This window comes from Diprion similis, chromosome 3 (genome assembly GCF_021155765.1).
Source record: "Diprion similis isolate iyDipSimi1 chromosome 3, iyDipSimi1.1, whole genome shotgun sequence".
NCBI classification, from domain to species: domain Eukaryota; kingdom Metazoa; phylum Arthropoda; class Insecta; order Hymenoptera; family Diprionidae; genus Diprion; species Diprion similis.
The window spans coordinates 3382013-3403100 of NC_060107.1; the positions used below are offsets into that span (position 1 = coordinate 3382013).

Sequence of the window (21088 nt, forward strand, 5' to 3'; positions counted from 1 at the left end):
GTAACCAGAACTAGAAATTAAAAACAAAAAAATATATAACAATGAATTACAAACTCAGCTTACACTAAAGTGTTCGTCGAGCAATTCTCATCTGGAAATCTGTCAATAGGCAGTGCGATAAGTAAACGAATCTATTAAAGTCTCAGCGTGGAATTCAGGTTTATACGTAAGAAATCTGTTTGCCAGCGGTCACATTAGCACGTACTCTAAATTTTATATAAAAGAGGTAAATACAGGTATGTATAGCAAACCGGATCGCCGAAAAAAAAGAAAAGACCCAGTGATTTCCCCAGTGGTTTGTACACACATACATTTCGGACAATCTGCATAATCGATTTTACTAGAGTGAAAAATATAAGCCGTATTATGAATGTAAAACTATATTAAATTTAAAACTGTTAGCAATATCGAATAACTTAAAGAGTACTTCGTAAGTTACGTATGTAGTTAACCTTTTCGTATAAATGACTCATATACTCATATTGGTATGTTGGTTTTACGACTTTGAATAAAGATGATTACAGGAATTGAATATTCGCATTAAGGAAGAAAAGTTCTGAAGGCTATTTTAAGTTTAGCCTATCAATGTCGTAGAACCTTTTGAAGAACTAACTTGAATAATAAATAAAATTAAAAAAACAATGGCTTTTATGCGATGCGAACAAAGGCAGCTCCACAATACCAATTCTTCACCACTTAATACTAAAATTAAGTTACATTTACAGAATTCCCTTGATGCAAGTATATAGATATAAGACAACGGTGGTACAAAAATTCTTTCAACATTGGATGCGTGCCACACGCGACATGTATTACAGTCTTTGCGAAACTTATGCAAAATGAAATTTCTTCACTTTTCTATAAACCTTGTAACAAAGGTGGTTAGATCATAAGGTAATACCCATTAACGCAGGTGAATCGCGACTGACGTAGATCGAGGAAAGTACCCGTACATGTCTCCACCTATACGAATTCCTAAGCTGCTACAAATAAGGCAAGTCCAAAGCTATCCGCACGTCATCAAATTCCCTGACCTTGAAATGGATTTTATTATATCTGATCCCTTTCTCAATAAAACTGGATTTGTAATAAAGTTTATAATTCATCATTTGTATACCACGGAAATACCCGGTGGTGAGGAAAATTACGGTTTCAAAAACTTCCCACTGCGGTGAAAGTGTAGGTATATATAATAATCGTCAAAGAAGAATCCGACGGCTCAACATTGTGGTTAGAGAATGCATTTAATACTGTGGCTTATTCAAATCTCAAATTATATAATCACAGCGGGAGTTAACCCACAAGTTGTTTTCAAAATCTGTAAAGAAAATTCCACGGTACTTGGGTATACAGAGTGGATTCCTAACGACTGCACGTTCCGTCGTGTGCTAAAGCTTAATGCGCACGCGCTGCAATACAAGAGCGGCTGTTTGCCAGGGCGACCAACTGTCATGAATGTAAGCTTAAACATTTTAACAGTTGTCGGTGTTGAGCACAACTGGTAACGGCAGTTGTTAAAATTTTTGAGGTTAGAAACAGCTATTGGTCTCCCTGGCAAAGAGCCGCTCTCAGATTGTATCGCGTGCGCATTAAATTTTAGCAGACGACGGAACGAGCAGTTGTTAGGAATTCCTTCCGTAGACTCACTTCGTATATATAACTTTACATCTAAAACATAGTACCTACGTATATTCTTCCCCGAGTTCATCACGCAGCGGCTACGTGAAGCGTAATTTGCACGACATAAAGTTCAAAGAGGGGAGTTAGCAAGCTCAATGGTTGGACAAAAGTGGATTACGCTGCCGTACTTACATCTGATTACAACGTACTTGAAAGACCGTCGTAAAATCTAAAGCCGAGTACTGACTTGCGTAATTTTGAGCTCGCTCACGTTTTGGCGCTGTAAGTTTGCGTCGCTCGAAACTTTCGCAATAAAATAACGATAAATCGTTATATTAACAAATTTTCATATTCGCAGACATATTGGGTACATCATGTTTTCGCACGTATAATTGTGTGTTTGAAATTATATTAACTTTTAATTTTATCGAAATTCTTCATCATCGCACGTGCACTTCGTTTTTATATACAACACCAAACACCGCAGCCTCTTTATATAATTTTATCTACTAATTATTTATGTATTACCAAGGAGAAGTTTACCCTTTAATTTCTAAAGTCAAGATTTATGCACACGTAAGAAAATAAATGAAGAATAAAAACAAATTATGTAGGTAAAGATCAACGTAAGAAGAATATTAAGAGGAAAGCAAACAAGAAACATTGTATGTATGTACATACATACATACATACTGCACGTACGCGTGGATAAATGAATATATCTAAGCTACACCTAAATGTAGTACATACGTACATACAATGTAGATGGTAACAATTAGTATGTAAGCAATTAACGACGCATCGCAAATTTTTGTAAATTTACATGTGACGAATATCCGAGAATCGACCAATTCCGTACATCGAAAAACAAAGTTATAAATAATAACTTGAAGGACCCCGACAGGTGGCTGAAATCACACGGAAGAATTAATTAACGGAAATACAAGATATGAATGATAAAAAAACTTGTGCCAGGCACAAGTACGCATGGCGAAGTCGAAATCTATAGGCGGACAGTGGATTATCCCGAATGCTGATAAAATCTTGAACCTACCTCAGAATATATTAATCATCTAATTCGTACCCGGAGGCAGATATATTTTTTTCTGAGGTGAAACGATTACCCTAATTGAAGAGCAAGTAAAGTACCTGGTGAATTACAGTAATTGTCATGACGCTCATGCGACTTCTTGGTACTTTACGTGTCCATTCGCTCTTGCCCCAAAATCCCCTCATTTCATTAAAACACAGATATTATGATTAGCGAGAGGGATTTCATTTCATTTGTTTGTTTATTTATCTATTTAACGCCATCCTCGTAGTGCGTTGGTAACCGTAATTAGCCACAAGGTCGGATAAAAAGAACTTACAATTAGTTAGGTACATATGAGGTACCTATAAGGATACATCCTTATTGTTTCGTAAAAATAAAACTTTTCTCAAACCGAAAAAAAAATTCGCAGAAATTAAAACGACACCCACTAGTATCCGTTAACGATGAGCTTGAAATATTTTCTGCGCAATGATCTATTATAAGTAATTAAAAGTTTCCTAATTGCTGTATCAAAATACATGAAATTGGGTGAATGGTTTGATCACTGTCCTTTAGCTAATCCCTAACCGCGAATCAATCAGGCGACAGAAAGATCTAGACAATTGGATAAATCATCGACAATTCAAATTTTTCGTTTATAGTCACTCACATTTTCGTTGTAAGTTCAAAATTGCACCGTACGGTATTGATCTAAATCAACCGACAATTCTCGATGTACGAATCCTTTAGTGGCAATTTTTTGCAACTTCAGGTGACATTTTACTTTTTTGAATAGCCTCAAGTACGCGCGTCTTTACAACTATCTATAAACATTGCGTTTCAAGTATACCTATATAATAAAACTGACAATAAGATAATGTCTACAAATGATTTACATATGAATGTTATGTGTATAATACTTACAGTTATCATTAAGATTTATGACCCGGAAACTATTTTTTTTATCCTGGAAACATTATTCACGTTACATGTATCTACTTCTTTTCTCTTCATTATATGAAACTCAACGTCTTTTCTGTATTCTCATTTACAATTCCGGAACTACTGAACCGATTTTGATTCTTTTTTTTCTGTGAATAGCTGGAACGTCTGGCCAGGTTTTAGGCTACATCCTTTTACAATTAAATCAATAGTTTCGGAGATACAAAGATATTTGTAGGCAAAGTCTGGACGGGATCACACAGTTATACGAACACAGACTAAACTCTTACAGAATAGCAGCAGGCTGCTGGAACCAAATAAATACGAATTTCAAAAGCATACCGGTTTATTTATTCGTTTATTTGACTATCCTTTCACTTTAAGCCTCCGTTGAATACTGCGGGGTGAGAATTCGGTGATACAGTTTTCGGAGGTATAGAATCAGAGTGCCGATCACATCGTGTCGAATTACGTGTAAAATTTGATGCCAAAAATAGAGTTTTTTTTAAAACAGTATCAACGTTATTATCAGAGAAAATCCAAGTTAAATATAACACTCCATAACTGATACAAAGAATAGAATTTGCAACAGGAGAAGTTAATTATAATTTAAAATTATCAAATACAGGATATACTGTGATTAACTAATAATTATGAAACAGCGTTTTCCTCATACCTATAGTACAGAAAAGTAGTTTATGGCTGATGTATAATGGTCGTATAATTACCGCAACCAGGGAGTGTTTCTCCTGTTAAAAAGACCGACAATTGAGAATAACAGTCGAGTTCGCAGTATTTACGTAATTCTACAGAACAGTTCAAGGTACACGTGATCACATTTATTCGCCACATTGAAACGAACATGCTGGTCCAAGGCAACGAGGGAAACCGCAAATTGTCTAAAAGGACCGCGTAAATTGCTTCTCCAGTTCCATTGACGTTAATTACGGATTTTACATTCTTTTTAAAACATAACAACGCGAGCGAGCAAAAATCCAAGCACCGTTTCCTCATCCTAAAATAAGATTGATTGATCAAATTACGTAACTTGCAGACACATACATACATACATTCATTCATGCAATCAGTATATTATCTGCGAAATGGATAAAATCATCTACCCTGACACGTGTAACAAGTTAATGTAATTTTCCTTCCACTTATCGAGCTAGATTTCCGGAAACGATTGATCAGTCGATGCTTGAAACTAACCGATAAAAATTACCAAATAATACTAATAAAAATTGCACCAACATTGCTATAAAATTAAGAAATATTGATGGCAAAAATTGCTCCAATATTGCGACAGAATGACAATTGATTTTTCACTCAAGGACTACGTGACATTTCGAATAACATTCTTCACCGCCCCTAATCTATCCTTGTCTCGTTAAGCTCGGGGTTTTCCTCGTTTTCGGACTCGCTTTCCTCAAACTTGAGGCCATCCGGACTGACGGCCATGTAGCAAAGCACACCCTTTTCCGGTATCCTCCTGAATGCGATGTAGGCGCAACCGTCAGGAGTTTGTCGGGAAACGATCGGTTCGACGGGTCCAGCACGAGGCAGATCGGGACATTGATCGCTGAGGAAATTGGCCATTGCCTCTGCCAGTGGAGGGATATCACTTTCGGGTGGGCATTTCAAAAATACACCATGCAAACGGCCACCTCGTGTCATTATTTTCAGCAATTGAATATAGTCGTTTCGATTTTTCGCCTCGTCTATCGTGTCGTCTTTAATTCCGGCCAAGCGACGTGTCCACTCAACGATTCGCACGCGATCTGCATGTAAAAACAGCTCTTCAATTCTCAATAGTTCAAATTCTTCTTCGAACAGTTCGCATTTTTCCCAACATTTTGGAGACTACAAGATACATATATGTCAAAGGTAAAAAAAAATTTCTTCTTCTCTCACCCCTCAAATTGACTCGGAATACTAAAAAATGATTTTTAAAAGTGAAATCCGCTCCAAGTTTTAATATTAACCCGTGCCCCAAAGGCTCTATAAAGGAGTTAAAATTGATTTTTTAAATAAATTTTTTGATCAATTTGCATATCATGCAGAATTACATATATACACAATTTATATAAATTTATACTGTAAAAGAATCTTTTTAATGAAAAATTTCGAATAATTGTATAGGCTTCAAATTTTTTTTGCTCTCCTTTTCCTAACGATTGCGAGCTATAAATAGTAGAATCAGGTAGCTCAGTGGCACTCAATTAAGACTTTATCGTTTGGAACCGCACGGAAAATAAAACGGTAAAAAAGTTACGGAGCCATTTCGCTATCTCACTGCCCGTAAAAAAATACCTGCAGTAATGCTTAATTACGAGTTAATAGCTGCATACCTGAATCTAAACGTTTATCTTTATAGATTTGTGCAACCACAAAGCTCTCGGAGTTACATACGTAATACACATTGTTTTAAGACTAGTAATTACCATTCAGTAAATGATTTTGTTATTACAATATAAGAACAGCGTAGTTAAACGAATTTTAATTTACTGAAAAATAACGTAACCCAACGAAACTTGAGCAAGTATAAAATAAAACAATGATCTTACCGTATGGTGAATTAAAATGAGCCACCCTTTGCGCAATTTCTCTGAGTGCTTCTTTAAATTCTGTATTATAAAATTTTGCCATTCTTTGTACGTGCAATAAGCTACAATACTATTAAAAATTCAACGAATTTCAGATGAAATAGCGTGAATAAAATATCGTCGTATTATAAATTTTCGTTTTTAAATCGACATTTCTAACCAAAAATAATCCTCAGCGTACAAATTAACAAAACACGAAAAGTCGTGTTTCTGCTCACACGAAAGATGTAAAAAAAAAAAACATTTGTGTCTAGTAGATACCCTGTGTCTAAAAATTACAAAATACAACCTGCGGTACTGTAAAAACGCACTGAAAAAACAAATAATGATTCAAAAAGTTTCGTTGGAATGTTCAAGATTTCCTGCTTCTGGTTCAGCAAAATATCCATACATTCAAGTCAAAGTTCTTAAAACATCTATTTTTCAGCAAAGTTTTTAAATAACAGAAATGATTTATAAATGAAATTTTTTTGTCGTTTAATCCGGTGAAAATCGCATTATTATTATTCTCAATACTTTTGATATATAATAATAATAATAATTAATTAGGTACAGGAACACTTTAGCTTTCGTGATATCAATTAATAATATTTAATTACGTACGGTTAAAAAAAAAAAAAAAAAAAATGCAAAAAAAAAGAATTTCATTATTATGAGCCACCATGCGCTGTCCCCGTATACTACCGCCCTACATAAATAGCTGTCAAACATAATTTTATCATCTATAATTCAATTAATCAGTATAATTATTTGATATTTTATTTCAATATAATATTTCGCGGAGGTCAGCGCCCAGCAGCTGCTAGAGATGTCATTAAAATACCATTAAACGAAAGACTCCTGGAGATGATTTTTCAACTTATGTAAAAACCGCACGACTCGCAACGCGCATAACGTGTTGAAGCCAGTCCAATATTTATCAATAAGGTAAATTTTTTTTTAAATCCCAGTCAATCGAATCGCTTATTAAAAATTTGACAAAATCCATAAAACGAAAAAAAAAACAAAAAAAAAAGAAAAAAACTTGTACAATCAACAATAGTCCCTGTATGCGAAAACATCATATATTTAGCAAGTTAAAATTAAGAATAAAATTGCAAATAAAAAAAAAATTCGGAGGCATTCCGAAGTATGAATGTGGATTCCGAAAATGAAAAGGAAATTTCAACTATATGCATAAAATGGCGATATCACCGTGTATGAATTTTGGCACGGATAGAAACATAATCTCTAGAAGTCTCCCAAGTTCATATTTAATAAGTATTTCTTAACCCTCGCCTAGATTCGCTTACAATCAAATCTTAAAATACTAAAAAGGCACAAATTTCCGCACCTGATAAAATATTATTACATTCTTTGTTCTAATTATTTTCTTCGGTGTTCTTTATGCAAATCTTCTTGTATGTGTGTATGTTACAATGTTGAATGAATGAGTGATGTGAGGGTGAATTATTTCTCGATGATGATAATAATGATAATAATGATAATAATAATAATAATAATAATAATAATAATAATAATAATAATAATAATAATAAAATTATAATAAATGTCACTATTATTATTTTCTTTTAATATATATATAAACTCTTAAAACTAATTTGTAATAATAATTTTTCCTACAAGTCTAGGGTCTAGGCGGACCTTAATAAGGCGAGACACTACACAGGCTTTTGTACAGTCGGCTGGAAAACTAAGGGAAGTCTTCAAGGAAATATTAGTATTCGGTTTTCCGTTTTTCTCTTTTGATCACTGTCAAGATACATAACCAATCTCGCCGAAGGATTAAACTCGATCAGTGATCCCATTTACGATTATAACGCGAACGATTTTTACGAAGTATTTTCCGTTTCTCGTCTCTTGTCATCATTCTCTCTGACAAAACGATTCATTAAACAATATTATTCAATTGGACCAGTCCCCCGATCAGAACAATTGCCAAAAAAAATTGGCCTAATTTAAACGAGCTGAAAATTCGTAATAAAAGTATACGAAAAGAAGAAGAAACGGAGCTGATCTAGATAAATGAAACGAATAAAAAATGGCAATAATTTATGGCGCTGCTATGACAAAAATTTCATTCAATTTTTTTTACGTGATAAAAATACGACTTATAAAATATGGGGAAAAAATATGATTCAAGAAAATGAACAAATGTGCAGTGGGTGATTAAAACCGTGAATAAAATTAACATGATTAATTATCGATGTCTATGCGTAATAAAAGACTAGTAGTTTAGTTTAAAAATGAATGTTAGCGAAAAATAATTTCTGAATCCATTCGACTGGAAATACTTTTATATCCTTCAAACTGATCTTGAACTGTTTCGATTTCGTCTGTATTCGAGCAAATGGTCGCTTCACTCCATCGCTTTGACCTGTGCCATTACTTTGCCTTCCCACAGCGGCAAAACCTCGGAGTCGTTCGTTATTTCTTCCTGGATCACTTTCATATCTAAATCTTTGCATGCTGTTTTGAAGAAATACCTGCAAAGAAAAATGAACAAAGGATGATTATAGTGAAGTCATCGGATAAACACGAATGTGCACTGTCAGTAAAGTAGAAAATTTAAAACGAAGTAGAAAAGTTATAATGTAATAAAATGTAAAAGTGTGACAATTAGAGTTTCGATAAGATGTTTCCATCATTTCACAGAAAGAATAATATCTATTGTTTGCTCAAATTCCCAATCAAATGATTGAATAATCCCTGCAAAAATGAAGTGTACATCAGTGAAAAAAAGAGAAACACAATCAACTTATAGGAAGGATAAAAGGTTTTCTTTTTAGTATTTATACGCATGCTCTAGATGATTTTTGCTTTTCTTCTAACAAAATAAACTTACCGATAGCTGCCTTTCTTTAGTAGACAATCCTTGAACTGTTTCAAAGTGATATTACGCCCAGGAATTTTGGTCATATAGGGGAGTTGTTCGTCACAGAAACTGAACACAACGGTGGTGAAATCTGCCGGATCTTGTCTACTCTTCCTCAATGTCGATTGGTTAGATTGGATGCAGGATGGATTTAGATTAGTCGGTTCACACGACAGCTTACCACTATTTGGGTAACGTTGTCTACTACTACCACCTCTCGCTCTGTCCTCTTCCATCAACCTTCTTCTGGCTTCTTCTAGCTGCGTGGCCTGTTGACAAGAATTATATATAAAATTTTCCACCTCAATTAGCCTTACTAATTCGGATAAATAGTAAAAATATTATAATATCGGCTTTGATATTGTTCAGAGCAACTCACTGTATGTGGTTGCGGCAGAGGAGGCATTCCAGGATCGGCGACAAAAGGTTGGGCAGGAACGCCCCAAGTCTCCCTGCTAGTTCTCTCCAAAGAGCCGCTTCGTGAACCGTACTTCTTTCCATGTCGACTGTGCTTAGAATCACTTTTCTTATCAGATTCTTTCAACCAAGACAATAGGCGACTGTCTTTGCTAGCAGCTAACGGAGGTGCATCGCTCACCACACTGACACCGCTGTCAGTTAATTCAGTCATTGATTTTTTAGAAGATGTCGATCTTCTACTTATATCAGACCTTCGGATTCTCTGATCGTGAGCTACAAAAATAAATATATAAATAGTGGTAATCGAGCATTCTCTTGAATAATAATATTTCTCATAACTCAGGGTATTTAAATTTGAGAATTGACACTTTTCAATAACAACTGACTGGCGAAATATTGCCAAAAAATTAACTATAACAAGGTATCGTCCTGATTATAAGCTTTTGATAAACGAAAGAAATGATTTAGGAGTAACAAAATAAAAAATAAGAAAAATAACAGAGTGAATAGGTTTCGGTGGTGGTGCATTGATTATGTGTTGTTACATCGTTCATTTTTATTTTTTGTTATATCCAATATAAATATTTGTCAGGGATCTATTTATTCCAGTAAATATAACAAAAGATTCTTACATGGTTGGTAAAGATCCGGTTTATTCAGTGATTCTGCATAATCGGATGGGATGGATTTCGATTTTGGCAAATGGGATCCTAGAGAGCTCATTGAACCAGCTCCCAATAAATCGCTACCTTCGGGAAAATCGTGAATATTGCCGCTGTCCGCCGAAAATGTAGACGAAACATCTTTTTCTTTTCTTTGTTTGTATGGTCGTTGATGAGGATAATTGTGCAGCAGTCCTCGCCTCCGTTCAGGAGAGTGGGGTCTGGGTGAGGCGAGGCCAGGTGATCTCGACGGAGTTAGATCTGACCAAACCCTGGATACGTGTTGATCCAGAATAGCTTGATCACTGTCGTCTTCGACCAGAAGCTTTTCTCTAATGGCGTCGGCCAGCGTTCTGGCCCCGCCGGTTGGAGGCTCGTTCATCACATCCCCGCCAATAATTTCCCCATCTTGCAAATGCCTGTCCAATTTCTCCTGCGTCTCGCGCGCTCTTTTTACATTTTCTAATTTCTCTATCAAGACTTGGGCAAAAATTTCCGGCTTTAAAGAACGTGTTTGATCGCGAGGCACTCGTTGCGTTCTAGGGATAACCGTGCAGTGTACCATCGGATCACGGTTCAGACTCGCCGACTCTTTCATAGCCCTGCATTGTCGCATGTACTGCTTTTTACTACTGCGAGGCCTTCCTATCGACATACCATCGCTGTAATCAAAGAAAATGCTAGTTGTAATATTATACCCTCAGAATGCGAGTAGGTTTTGACCTGCATATTTTTTTTTTTTTTTTTTTTTTTTTTTTTATTATCACAATGTTCAATGGAATATTGCAATCTTTCGTTTAGTTACTATCAACGATGAATCCTTACAAATCATATTTGCTTGCACATACTGATAAAATAATATAATAATTTTTACAGGCGGATAATTCTAGCGATAAAACTACAAGTAGCTATAAAAACGTGCAGTAAATATTTGCTCAAATACTGTCATCTTCTGAATCGAAGATTCTATTATTCAAATACATTATACTCAGTATGTAACGTATTTAAGGCAGCTTTCTTTTGACACTTCAGTGTCTCAGTGGCTAAGCAATTCGGGATCCCCTTAGAAATCCGGATCGTTAGCTTTTCAATCCCTGTGATAATCCTTATAAATAATAGGATATTTAGATTATACCGTTTGTTGAGCAGCCATTCGACCAAAGCATTTTGTTGTCGAGGAGTGAAAACTGGTTGATCCACAACGCACTGAGTAGACCAACCAAAAAGTCTATGAGCTCTATCCATACTGTTCGAATTATACATGTTAATCAACTATTTGTTAAGGCACTGAAAAATCTTTCAAGATAATAGGAAAAGCAACTCCTTCACTGCATAATCCAAGCCATAAATCTCTCAACAGCAATCACGGGGTAATGATCAAATACATACTAAACTTCTTTTTGTCATAGCCTCGCTACATATCAGTTCTCACGCAACTGATATGTTATCTCTCACACAGTAAAATGATACCAACATTAGATAACTGGCAAAATCATTGTCGTCGATGAAAAAGAGAGATAACAACTTTTTAGCATGCATAATATTTCTTGTTTAAATTGTGTACTTACCGTTCATAGATATCAACATCCAAGCCTTATCCCGTTTCAAAACGTAATCGTAAGGTATAAAAGTTTTGCAACGCAACTTCGATGCCAATTTTTTAATTAGAAGATACAAACTAACGAAACTTTCTTAAATGAGTTTCAAACTAGTTATTAATTGAATGAAACAATTCTTAGAATTGTGCCAACAGTTTTATACCTTGTGACTTGAGTTGTAATTAAAAGAAAAAAAACAGGAAAAATTAAACTTACACAGACGAGTCGGTGAGCGACATATTATCGGATTCTGTCCGGGCGTCACTGCTCAAACTCTGCAGTTCAGAATCCTGCCTTGAAACTGGGTTGTAGGATGAATATTGAGCGTGTAACCTGTTGGCTGGCACGTGGTAGGGACTAGCACCAGCTTGGAAGTAAATGCTACGCAAACGCCACGCAAAATGCCAAACAAAACAAATGGGAAATTAAAAACAAAACGCGCAAGGTGCAGCGGTAAGGACTAAGTAAAAATTAAGTAAAAGGTATATTTTGTACTACAGGATTGTAAGCGGCATCGTGTAAAACAAATTCAAATTTGCAGAAAAATTGTGGAAAAAAACCAGAGATAATTTTATATGGATGAAAAAAAAACGACTAAATATATACTTGAAAAAGTATGAAAGCGGTCTATAAAAAACTAGCGATGAGTCGAAGAGGAGAATAATTTACTTATAGTTTTCGGTCGATTCGCTACTTCAGTTGTTACCAAGATCTGAAACTAGTTTACAAACTATATGTAAAATATACTCCGCCTACTCAGCTTCAAACTTAACAGTATTCAAACTTTCGGCATTGCAAAGCTCTCACATAAATCTAATTTTTGGAAAATGAAAATAAAAAATAAAATCTAAAACTGGCACAGCATTCTACTTTCAGAGATGGTTGGTAAAGATGATTCATAATATGAACGATGCTTCGAAAGGGTATCGAACCGGGGTTTGAAAATTATTCAATGCGTGGAAGAGGCCACAAAGCATATTCAAGCTTACCCAGCATAGGCCTCTGGCTTAGGCCGTAGTTCCATCGCTCTGGTTTGTTGAGTCGCCATGAGAACATCCCTGGTCAGTCTTAATTCGCCAGCCCTCAACTCCCCGGGTGTTTCGCTAGCCGAATGCGAGGTGTGAGCTGAACTAATGAATTCGCTGTCTTCGTGGAGAGTCGGTAGTAAGCTTGGCCCACAGGATACAGACATTTCCCGACTCGACCCAGAACTGGTACAACTGCCAGAATCCGGGTTTTGATAGGATTGAACATACTGTAAGTACATTTCGGATTTGAGGAAGTTTGGGTAAGTGGTTTCGTTGATAAGGTGTTCGACTTCGATCTGAACATTGTCGAACACCTTTCCGTCGACTCGGCCTTCTTTGACGCGGCGATTAGCTTCTTTCCTAACATCTTCCGGCACCGGTAGCTGCAAGTTGAGAAAGAATCTGCAAAGGCAGAGTTTTAGCTGTGACGAAAAAGCTCCTGGGCAACTAAACAAATGTATCAATCATTTCGCTGAAAACAAATAATCCTAGGCTACCTTCTATAAATAAGTTTGACCAGCTGATGTATCGTGTCCGGATCATGATGATTCTTCAGCCCTTCGCAGGCATACCAAAAATTTAGTGGTTCCGCATGGGGCCTGCCTTCCTGGTCGAGATACTTTCTGAACAATGCTATACCCTCCGGATCTTGTAGAAGCGAGTGCAAGTTCCTCGCCCACCTGAGGCAGGCAGGTGGCGAGACGCTTTCCATACAGGTACCACCGCAGCTTCCCTCTGGCTCGAAACCCAGCGGAGCCGAACCATCGCAAGGAACAGAAGCGGTGGTATAAGCAAGCGAAGAGCGCCTCGGTGTTAGGGCTTGGCTCTGTTGACGGAGTCTGCTGACACGGCTGCCAGTCTCCTCTCCTAAAACGAAAGAATGTTTGTACAGTTCTAGTCCTTCATTTATTTATTTTATTTTAAAAAAGTAATAACAAATAAAGAAATATTACATTAGAATTGTTAATTATATGAAAACACTTTGCGTGACTGACGAGAGACGATGGATATTCGAAGATAATCGCATGATTCATGTTTTTCCGGGACATATAAATTGCAGAAGTTAATTTAACATTTCCAAACAAATTTTTTTTTCTCTCGATATTGGTGAACTGCGACTTCTACACATTAGTCAATTCTTACCAGGCACCGGTGGCCTCGGAGAGTTCTCATTGAAGCAGTGAGCTTCGCTATGTCGCGGCCCACTCATCCTATCTCTTGCGACTATTGCGGGCTGTTTCTCTTCCTATACTGAATTTTAATCCTCGTCGCCTCCTAGTGGACATGGCTAGTCCAGACCTGAAACAAAGTCGATGAACACAATTTAATACAAAGTTAATCAATATTCGTCAAATAATTGCCCGCCAGGATAGATATTTCTCTAACAATTAGAACAAGAAAGTTTATGTCAAATTCTTCATTTTGCGATCATAAAAAATATTATCTTTCAAGTGCGCAAGAAGCTTGCTGTAATAACGAGAACCACTTCAAATTCTGTATGACGAGGTGGTTACGCAACGCTTGTAAAACAGAAAAAGAAGGGATGATAATTTTATTTAAGATAATAAATTATAAGGGAAAATGAAACATCAAAACGTACAATATTGCAATGCTGAAACTAAAAAGCATTTTCAGACCCTCGAGGGAAGTACATAATTCTGACGAGTAGTCATGTTTCAATTAATCGTCAAGGATTCGAAGTGGCTTGGCTTCAATATTTTTTATCCATAGACAATAAAATCTACGGGTGGGGCTACATCGAACAAAAATCATCCATCTTGCTGTAGCCTGCGCATCGGGAAACGCCTTCTCTCTTCAGCGATGAGAATTTCTATTGATCGGTCCGTGGTGTGCTTTGTGCAGTATTGATCGTCAAAAATTCTGACGTAATCTATTGAGTCGCGTTCCCTGTCCGCTCCTCTCCAAAGAAGGGAAAAAAAATTATCCCTTCGTAAGATTCTGTACTATTAATATTGGGTTTTCAAATGAAGCATAAAAATATTTTCACAGAATTATGCCACGGGAGAGAAAGACTTGCAGAGGGGCAAAGGTTTGGGAAATAACCACCATTGTTTGCTCCCGGAGATGCAGCCATTGTGAATCAGAACTATAGAAATATTATTTCATATAATAATACCATGGATATCCTATATTAATTTCTATATTATAACCCAAGGGGATGCATTACCTGCGCAACCCAGGTATAATCCCATTATTATGATCCATATGCCCTATTTTGGTCAATAATAAGTTTAATATAGATTTTAAAAATGCTTAAACAAATAGGAAGGAAAATTTTTACCAAAGGATTAAGTGTTTTTCATCCAAAAGCGAGATGCTAAATTTTCATACAAGATACAGTATCGACGAGCAACAAGTATAAAGTTGAAATATTAGTTGGATTTAAAACTGCGACGAGTTGAATGCTCATTTACGAGACTTGAAAAAACGAAGAACATTCGATTATCGAAAAAGAAAACCGAGGTAAAAATCTCTACGTCAGCTATGTATAAACAGAGCAGGCATGCAGGAAACCAGCATATAACAAGGAACTTGAGAATCTGTTGCACAGGTATAAGAAAGAGAGAGAGAGAGAGAGAGAGAGCAGCAAATGGGGGAGAGAAAATTATGAAATGAAAAGCTGTCATAACAAATCAGTTTCGCCTCACCGGATTCCTACCTGAGTTTATGGGGGTAGTGGAAAAATAATACGTACCATTTTGAGGAGTACCTCTAAAGATTGGGATGATTTTCTTTACCGTAGTTAATGGTTCTATTATGACATATAATGCCAATGGATATTATATTTATGCAATACGATGAATAGGTTGAACGAAGATAGATGAATTTTCTGAAGCCAGATGTGAAATTTTGGTATCGTGCTACCGTCGAACTACGCGTCTGGAATCAAACTGAGGAAAGGCAGCGTCCTGGCCAGGACCGACGCTGGATTGATAGGGGGGAGAGAGAATGTAGGAAATCCTAGGGGTTCGGTGTGCGCTGGTAAAAAATTTTACTTCTGAATACAAGAGTCGACAACGATTTACTGGCTGCTGACTCAACCGAACTGACGTCGAGGCGAAACTAGGGGACGAAACAACCCTTGGTTAGTTCTCAGCTGTACACGGGAGTTCATTCTATTATACCAAGTGCTCAGGGTGCGGCGAATGAATTTCAAGTTTCGAGTCCGATGTGATACGATAAGTTGATGAAAATTTTATACTGAATGAGTTTGGCGATACATATTGCTTTAGAATAACTAGTACGATAAAAAATTTTCATCGCTTTATTTGACTTTCATAATTATAGTGGTGACTTGTGCTGTGATGGTGGTGAAAAAATGAATAAAAAAATCTTGGCATCCGTTCAAAAATTTCTAAACCGCAAACTGTTCGACAATGTAAACAATAATGTGATTTCACTTCAAACAATAAAAAAATAACAGCGAATTCCCTAGATTTCAGCAATATTTCCTTAGCTAATGCGTCAACTTGTAGAAAGGTTCATGGGCCGCATGAATTTAGTATATGGGGCATTCCACCTCAAATCAGCAGCACATGTCCCTCACCTCCTTTGATTCTCATCATTTTTAGTACGATGTTGTTAACGACCTAGAAGCATCTCGGAATTCTTGTCAGATTTTTATTAACCACCATGGAAATTTAAATCGAAATTGAAAAGCCATTATAGAAGTGCCATTTGAAAGAATCTAAAATATTCGCAATGATTCTACGATATAAAATATGTTTTTTAAACAGCGCAAGATGATGGGACTTGAACGTTTACGTTTTTTTTCGCAAGTTTTTAGTTTTTCCATATTGGAATTGGAGTTTTCATTTTCTTCATCAGTAATAACTATCTCTGATATAAAAATGGATGACAATTTTTCTAAAATTTAGGGTAATGCCAGAAGGCCTGAATAAAGTTGAAGCAATTTAAATTTTTTCAAAATTAAAAAAAAAATAAAAAATTCTTATTCAAATGTGAAAAATCTAACAACTTGCAAGCCAATCTGTCAAGGTTAAGATTCCGTTATCATTTAAAAGTGTTTATAAATCATATTTCAAATCGTAGAATAAGAATGAATTTTTTTTTGAAATTTTTCAAAAATGGCCAATTTTCGGAATTGGTTTATTGATTTTCTGCAAATTCCAATTTTGATTACAAAAAATCTGTAAAAAATTCTGAGACACTTTTGGGTCGGTAACAACATCATACTAAAAAATGATCGAAGAAATCGAAGGAGGTGGGTAAGACATGGGCTGCTGATTTGACGTGGAATGCCCCATATGTACATTGAGATGTTTATGCAGGGTAGAATAAATAGATTGTAACAAACGCTTTTATACATATATATATAATACATGCACGAATACCTAAAATATTCTTTTAAAAGCTCGGAGTAAAAATAAAATCGTCGTCCGCATTTCGCATTATAAGCTTCAAGTTTTAACGTAAGAGGCTTTTGCAATTCACAATCGTTTGTCAAAGGTTTTTCCTTGTTTGAAAAGCTCTCTCCTAACCTTCGAAATCTCTGTCGACACAAACAGTCTGCATTTTCATCCAAGAGAGATCAGATTCTCCGTTATGGATGCATTTTATATGTACACCAAGTCAAATTTATACTCATCGTTAATAGTAATACAAATAATATTCTAAAAAATATGACAATTCTATTACTATTTTTTCTTCTTCTTCTTCATCTTTTTCTTTTAGACATAAGGTCGGTAAATTCGAAAAAAAAAATTCAAATTAAATATTATACGCTTACGTATGAACAAAGTCCAAAAACATATGGAAAAAATCGTTCATTCCTCATCACATTGAAGTTAGTAACGTTACCGTAACGATTGCGGTTGAGGAAAAAACGTTATCTCGCGATTTTCGAACTGTTTGAAATTCAGTAAAGCCTAATAAAACAAAACATAATCAAATTTTGCAATCTTATTTCCTTGACAAATCATTGTAAAAATAGAAATAATAATAATCATAATTTTTTCCCCAATGTTTCGTTACGATAACCTAACTTACTTGAACCTCGTCATTTTTCTCCAACATTTTCTTCCTTCCGGTAATAACAAAGCCGCACAGACAAATGGTAAAAAGCTTGTAAAGAAATTTCGGGTACAGAACTGATTTACGAAAAGAAGAGAAAAAGCAAAGAACGAGAAAACAAAAAGTATAGGAGGGGGAGGGAAAGGAGGGCGAAGAAAAAAACCAATAAAAACTATCTATGTTGTTATAATTTGATAAAAAGACAAGCCATTCGGTTGCCTCGCCGTTTCGTTCAAAGAAAATTTGAACGTGGGTCAGCTGCAAAAGATGAGAAAAAAGGGGGAAAAAAAAAGAAAGAAATAAGTATTTAAAAAATAAAAATAAATAATAAATAATAATAAAAAAAAAAAAAACAGAACGTAAAAAAACGCGGCCAAGTCAAGTGGATTTACGAATTCGACAATATTTTCTTCGGTGGGACGGTTTTTCGTTAGAGTTGAAGTTTGAAAATATTTCTTCCGACACGCACACGTACACACACACTCGTCTATTTTATGATCTATAGATTTACGTATATAAGTTTATACCCCGGAGTATATTGCATTTAGAAAACGTGTCTTCTTGCGGCTCTTTCTTTCCCCCTGCATCAGCAGTTATGTGCGTGCGTCGGTATAACACGCTATACACGATAAAAATAGATAAAAGGAAAAGGCGCTGCAATGTCTACTAGGATTAGCGTGGGTAGAGCACAGACTGAAGAAAAATACTCTCAAGGGCTCCTCCTCTCTCCCAACGTTTTGAATATCTTAGGTTTTACATTTTTCCCCGTTTCGATGCGAGTGTGTTTTCGTTAGTACAAAAGAGGATAACATCATCTGTCCTACAGGATTCGAATACTGTACGACAGCAGGATACATATGATAATCCATTTGCAACAATGGTAGAATCTTGAAAACAATTAAACTTGAAATAAATAATTAATTAAATAAATAAATAATGTATATTGGGATCTTATTTTGTCTCTTTGTCTTCATGGAAATCCCCTCAGGAATTCCTGAGATCTACGATATTGAAATTACAAGTACCGTTACCGTAATAAAAGATTGGGGGGGAAAAAAAATCACTGGTTTCTTAATTTTACAATGATTTTTAACAAACTAAAATTTCGAAATATCAGTGTGTTTTGTTTATTTGTAAATTAAGGTTTACCGAATTACACAGACTTGTATTAATAACGATAACATATAACTTTTATCATATCTTGATCGTTCTTTGTTTGTTTATTTCTTCAGGAACATCGTCAATTTGTTACAAAATTAAATAAATAAAAAAAAAACACACACACAAATATGTTTCATTTCGTAAAAAAAGAAAGAAAAAAAAAGATAACCTTACATCCCATATGATATAAATCGAAATGAGATTGAAGTTAGTAACTTTAACTTGACGAAACAACATTGAAAGGAAAAAAAAAAAAAATTTACTTGATAATTAGCAATTTTCTAATGGCTTCGAATGAAGTATTGAGATGGTCATGGTTTACTCTATGATACAACGGTTCGACCGATTTTCAGTTAACCTCAAAGTTGCGAAACATAACGATTATTTCCTGTAATTTAAATAAAACACGCGTAGTTGAAATAACGTTTGCTAATTTGAATCTCATAAATATTGAAAACGGAAAGCAGAAAGAGAGAAGATAAAAACAAAACCAGAAAAAAATAATAATCATAACAATAACAATAGTGATCCGAAGATTGAAAATGAAGCACGTAAATGATACTGTCCACAAGTCATTCAACCTTCTCAGAAAAAACCTGGTGCATGAATGAAAAAGACGTCCGTAGTTCTCGTTTCATATTTCAAACGTTGGGCGACGACGGCGGCGACTCATCGTATTAAGTTTCGCGTATACAATATCTATTTTATAGCTTCGATGACCGACACAAACTACTTTTCACTTCCGGTTCACACAGTCATCTCACACCGTAAAATAAAAACTTCATATCCAATCAAATTCTCGAATGATCATCAAATGAGACATCAAAGTTTCGAATGATCTGAAACCAGACGTTCAAAGTTCCGAAAGTGCGAAAATTCAAAAATTCATAAATCTTCAACATCGAAATTTCGAATGGATCAAATTTTTCATTTCCGTGAATTTCTGGCTCGATAAAATTTCACCAGTTTGATCTTTCTTTGTTTTGGATTTTCAATATCTTTACGTTTCGGAATTCCGGTTATCCTGATTTGAAACTTTACTTTTCGAAATTTTTCTCCATCGTAACTTGAATTTTCGGAATCTTGCATTTCGTCTGCACTTTGATACGTCATTTTCCGATCATTCGAAACTTTCTCGCTTCGCAAAAGTTTCATTTCTTTACTTCAAGTTTCGCCGCCAAATAATTCGAAATTAGGCGTTTTCGCTACAAAACGGTGCAAAATGTATAGAAATAATAAAGTAAAAATTATTAATATAAATCATTTTTTTGCCACATTATTATAACACCTTTATTATAGATTCATGCGAAACAGTTTCAAGTTCGTATTTTATGATTATTATTAGTATTATTATTATTATTGCTGTAGTTATTTTCATTGTTGTAATGATTGTTGTATAATTTTTGCCGATAGTAAGAAAACGATAACCATCGATAATTCTTGATTCTTTAAACAAAATTTGCAAATAACCGTGTATTTAAACAGAGAGACATACCATGTATGTACATACAAGCATCTCGATAAGAAGTTTGCGAAAAAAATCCTTAGATGGCGACACTGGTTTCTGCGTACACGTCGTCGAGTTGTATATTTGCGTTTGTAGGTAGGTATTGTGTACACACATACCGTACATTTGTTACCCCTAAAGCGGGGTAAGGTCGGTAGAAGTTAGTAAGGGATCTATAATGAAACTCGACCATTCGACTTCTGTAAATTCATAAGAAAAATTTAAAAAAAATGGAACATTGATACGAAATTATTGACAATGAGTGTTAAAATTTTTTTTGTATATATTGCAACAAGTGAGGAAAATATTCGACTATTTCTTTTCTTTTTTTTTTTTTTTTTATCGTTCACAATAAATTTTTCATTTTTCAAGTACGAAACGATTTGAATAAAAATAAAGGACAAAGTATATTTAATATGTAACTCAAGAACGCAGATAGACTTGATCCGTTAATCGGTGAAACTTTGAGAAACAAACATTTTTTGTGTTTTTTCTTTCGCCTATATTTCTTCGTTCCTAAATTCGCGAGAATTTGCACGTTTATATTGGTTACGTCATAGAGGCAGATAAGTGGGTAGATA

The 21088-nt window shown here is 35.2% G+C and overlaps 2 protein-coding genes across 5 annotated transcripts in view; both read right to left on the minus strand.

Moving 5' to 3' along the window:
* Nucleotides 1-4966: 4966 nt before the first annotated feature.
* LOC124404641 lies at nucleotides 4967-6244 on the minus strand. The gene is made up of 2 exons (XM_046878976.1): nucleotides 6163-6244; nucleotides 4967-5376 (listed from the first exon to the last, which is right to left on the minus strand). Exons 1-2 carry the CDS (start codon nucleotides 6242-6244, stop codon nucleotides 4967-4969), a joined length of 492 nt encoding a protein of 163 aa, XP_046734932.1.
* Nucleotides 6245-6658: 414 nt separating this feature from the next.
* Nucleotides 6659-21088, minus strand: part of LOC124404329 (axin) — a 56553-nt gene continuing 42123 nt past the window's right edge. For 2 of the 4 annotated variants that reach the window (XM_046878375.1, XM_046878376.1), the window contains exons 2-9: nucleotides 13928-14083; nucleotides 13282-13651; nucleotides 12746-13186; nucleotides 11973-12137; nucleotides 10129-10820; nucleotides 9456-9769; nucleotides 9047-9345; nucleotides 6659-8687 (exon numbers count right to left, since the gene is read on the minus strand). In XM_046878375.1, coding sequence (XP_046734331.1) covers nucleotides 8561-8687; nucleotides 9047-9345; nucleotides 9456-9769; nucleotides 10129-10820; nucleotides 11973-12137; nucleotides 12746-13186; nucleotides 13282-13651; nucleotides 13928-13994 — 2475 coding nt within the window. In that variant the 5' untranslated portion in view covers nucleotides 13995-14083 and the 3' untranslated portion in view covers nucleotides 6659-8560. Of the gene's footprint in view, nucleotides 8688-9046; nucleotides 9346-9455; nucleotides 9770-10128; nucleotides 10821-11972; nucleotides 12138-12745; nucleotides 13187-13281; nucleotides 13652-13927; nucleotides 14084-15500; nucleotides 15690-21088 lie in introns of those variants that run through there. The other 2 variants (XM_046878377.1, XM_046878378.1) reach the window with 2 other exon arrangements.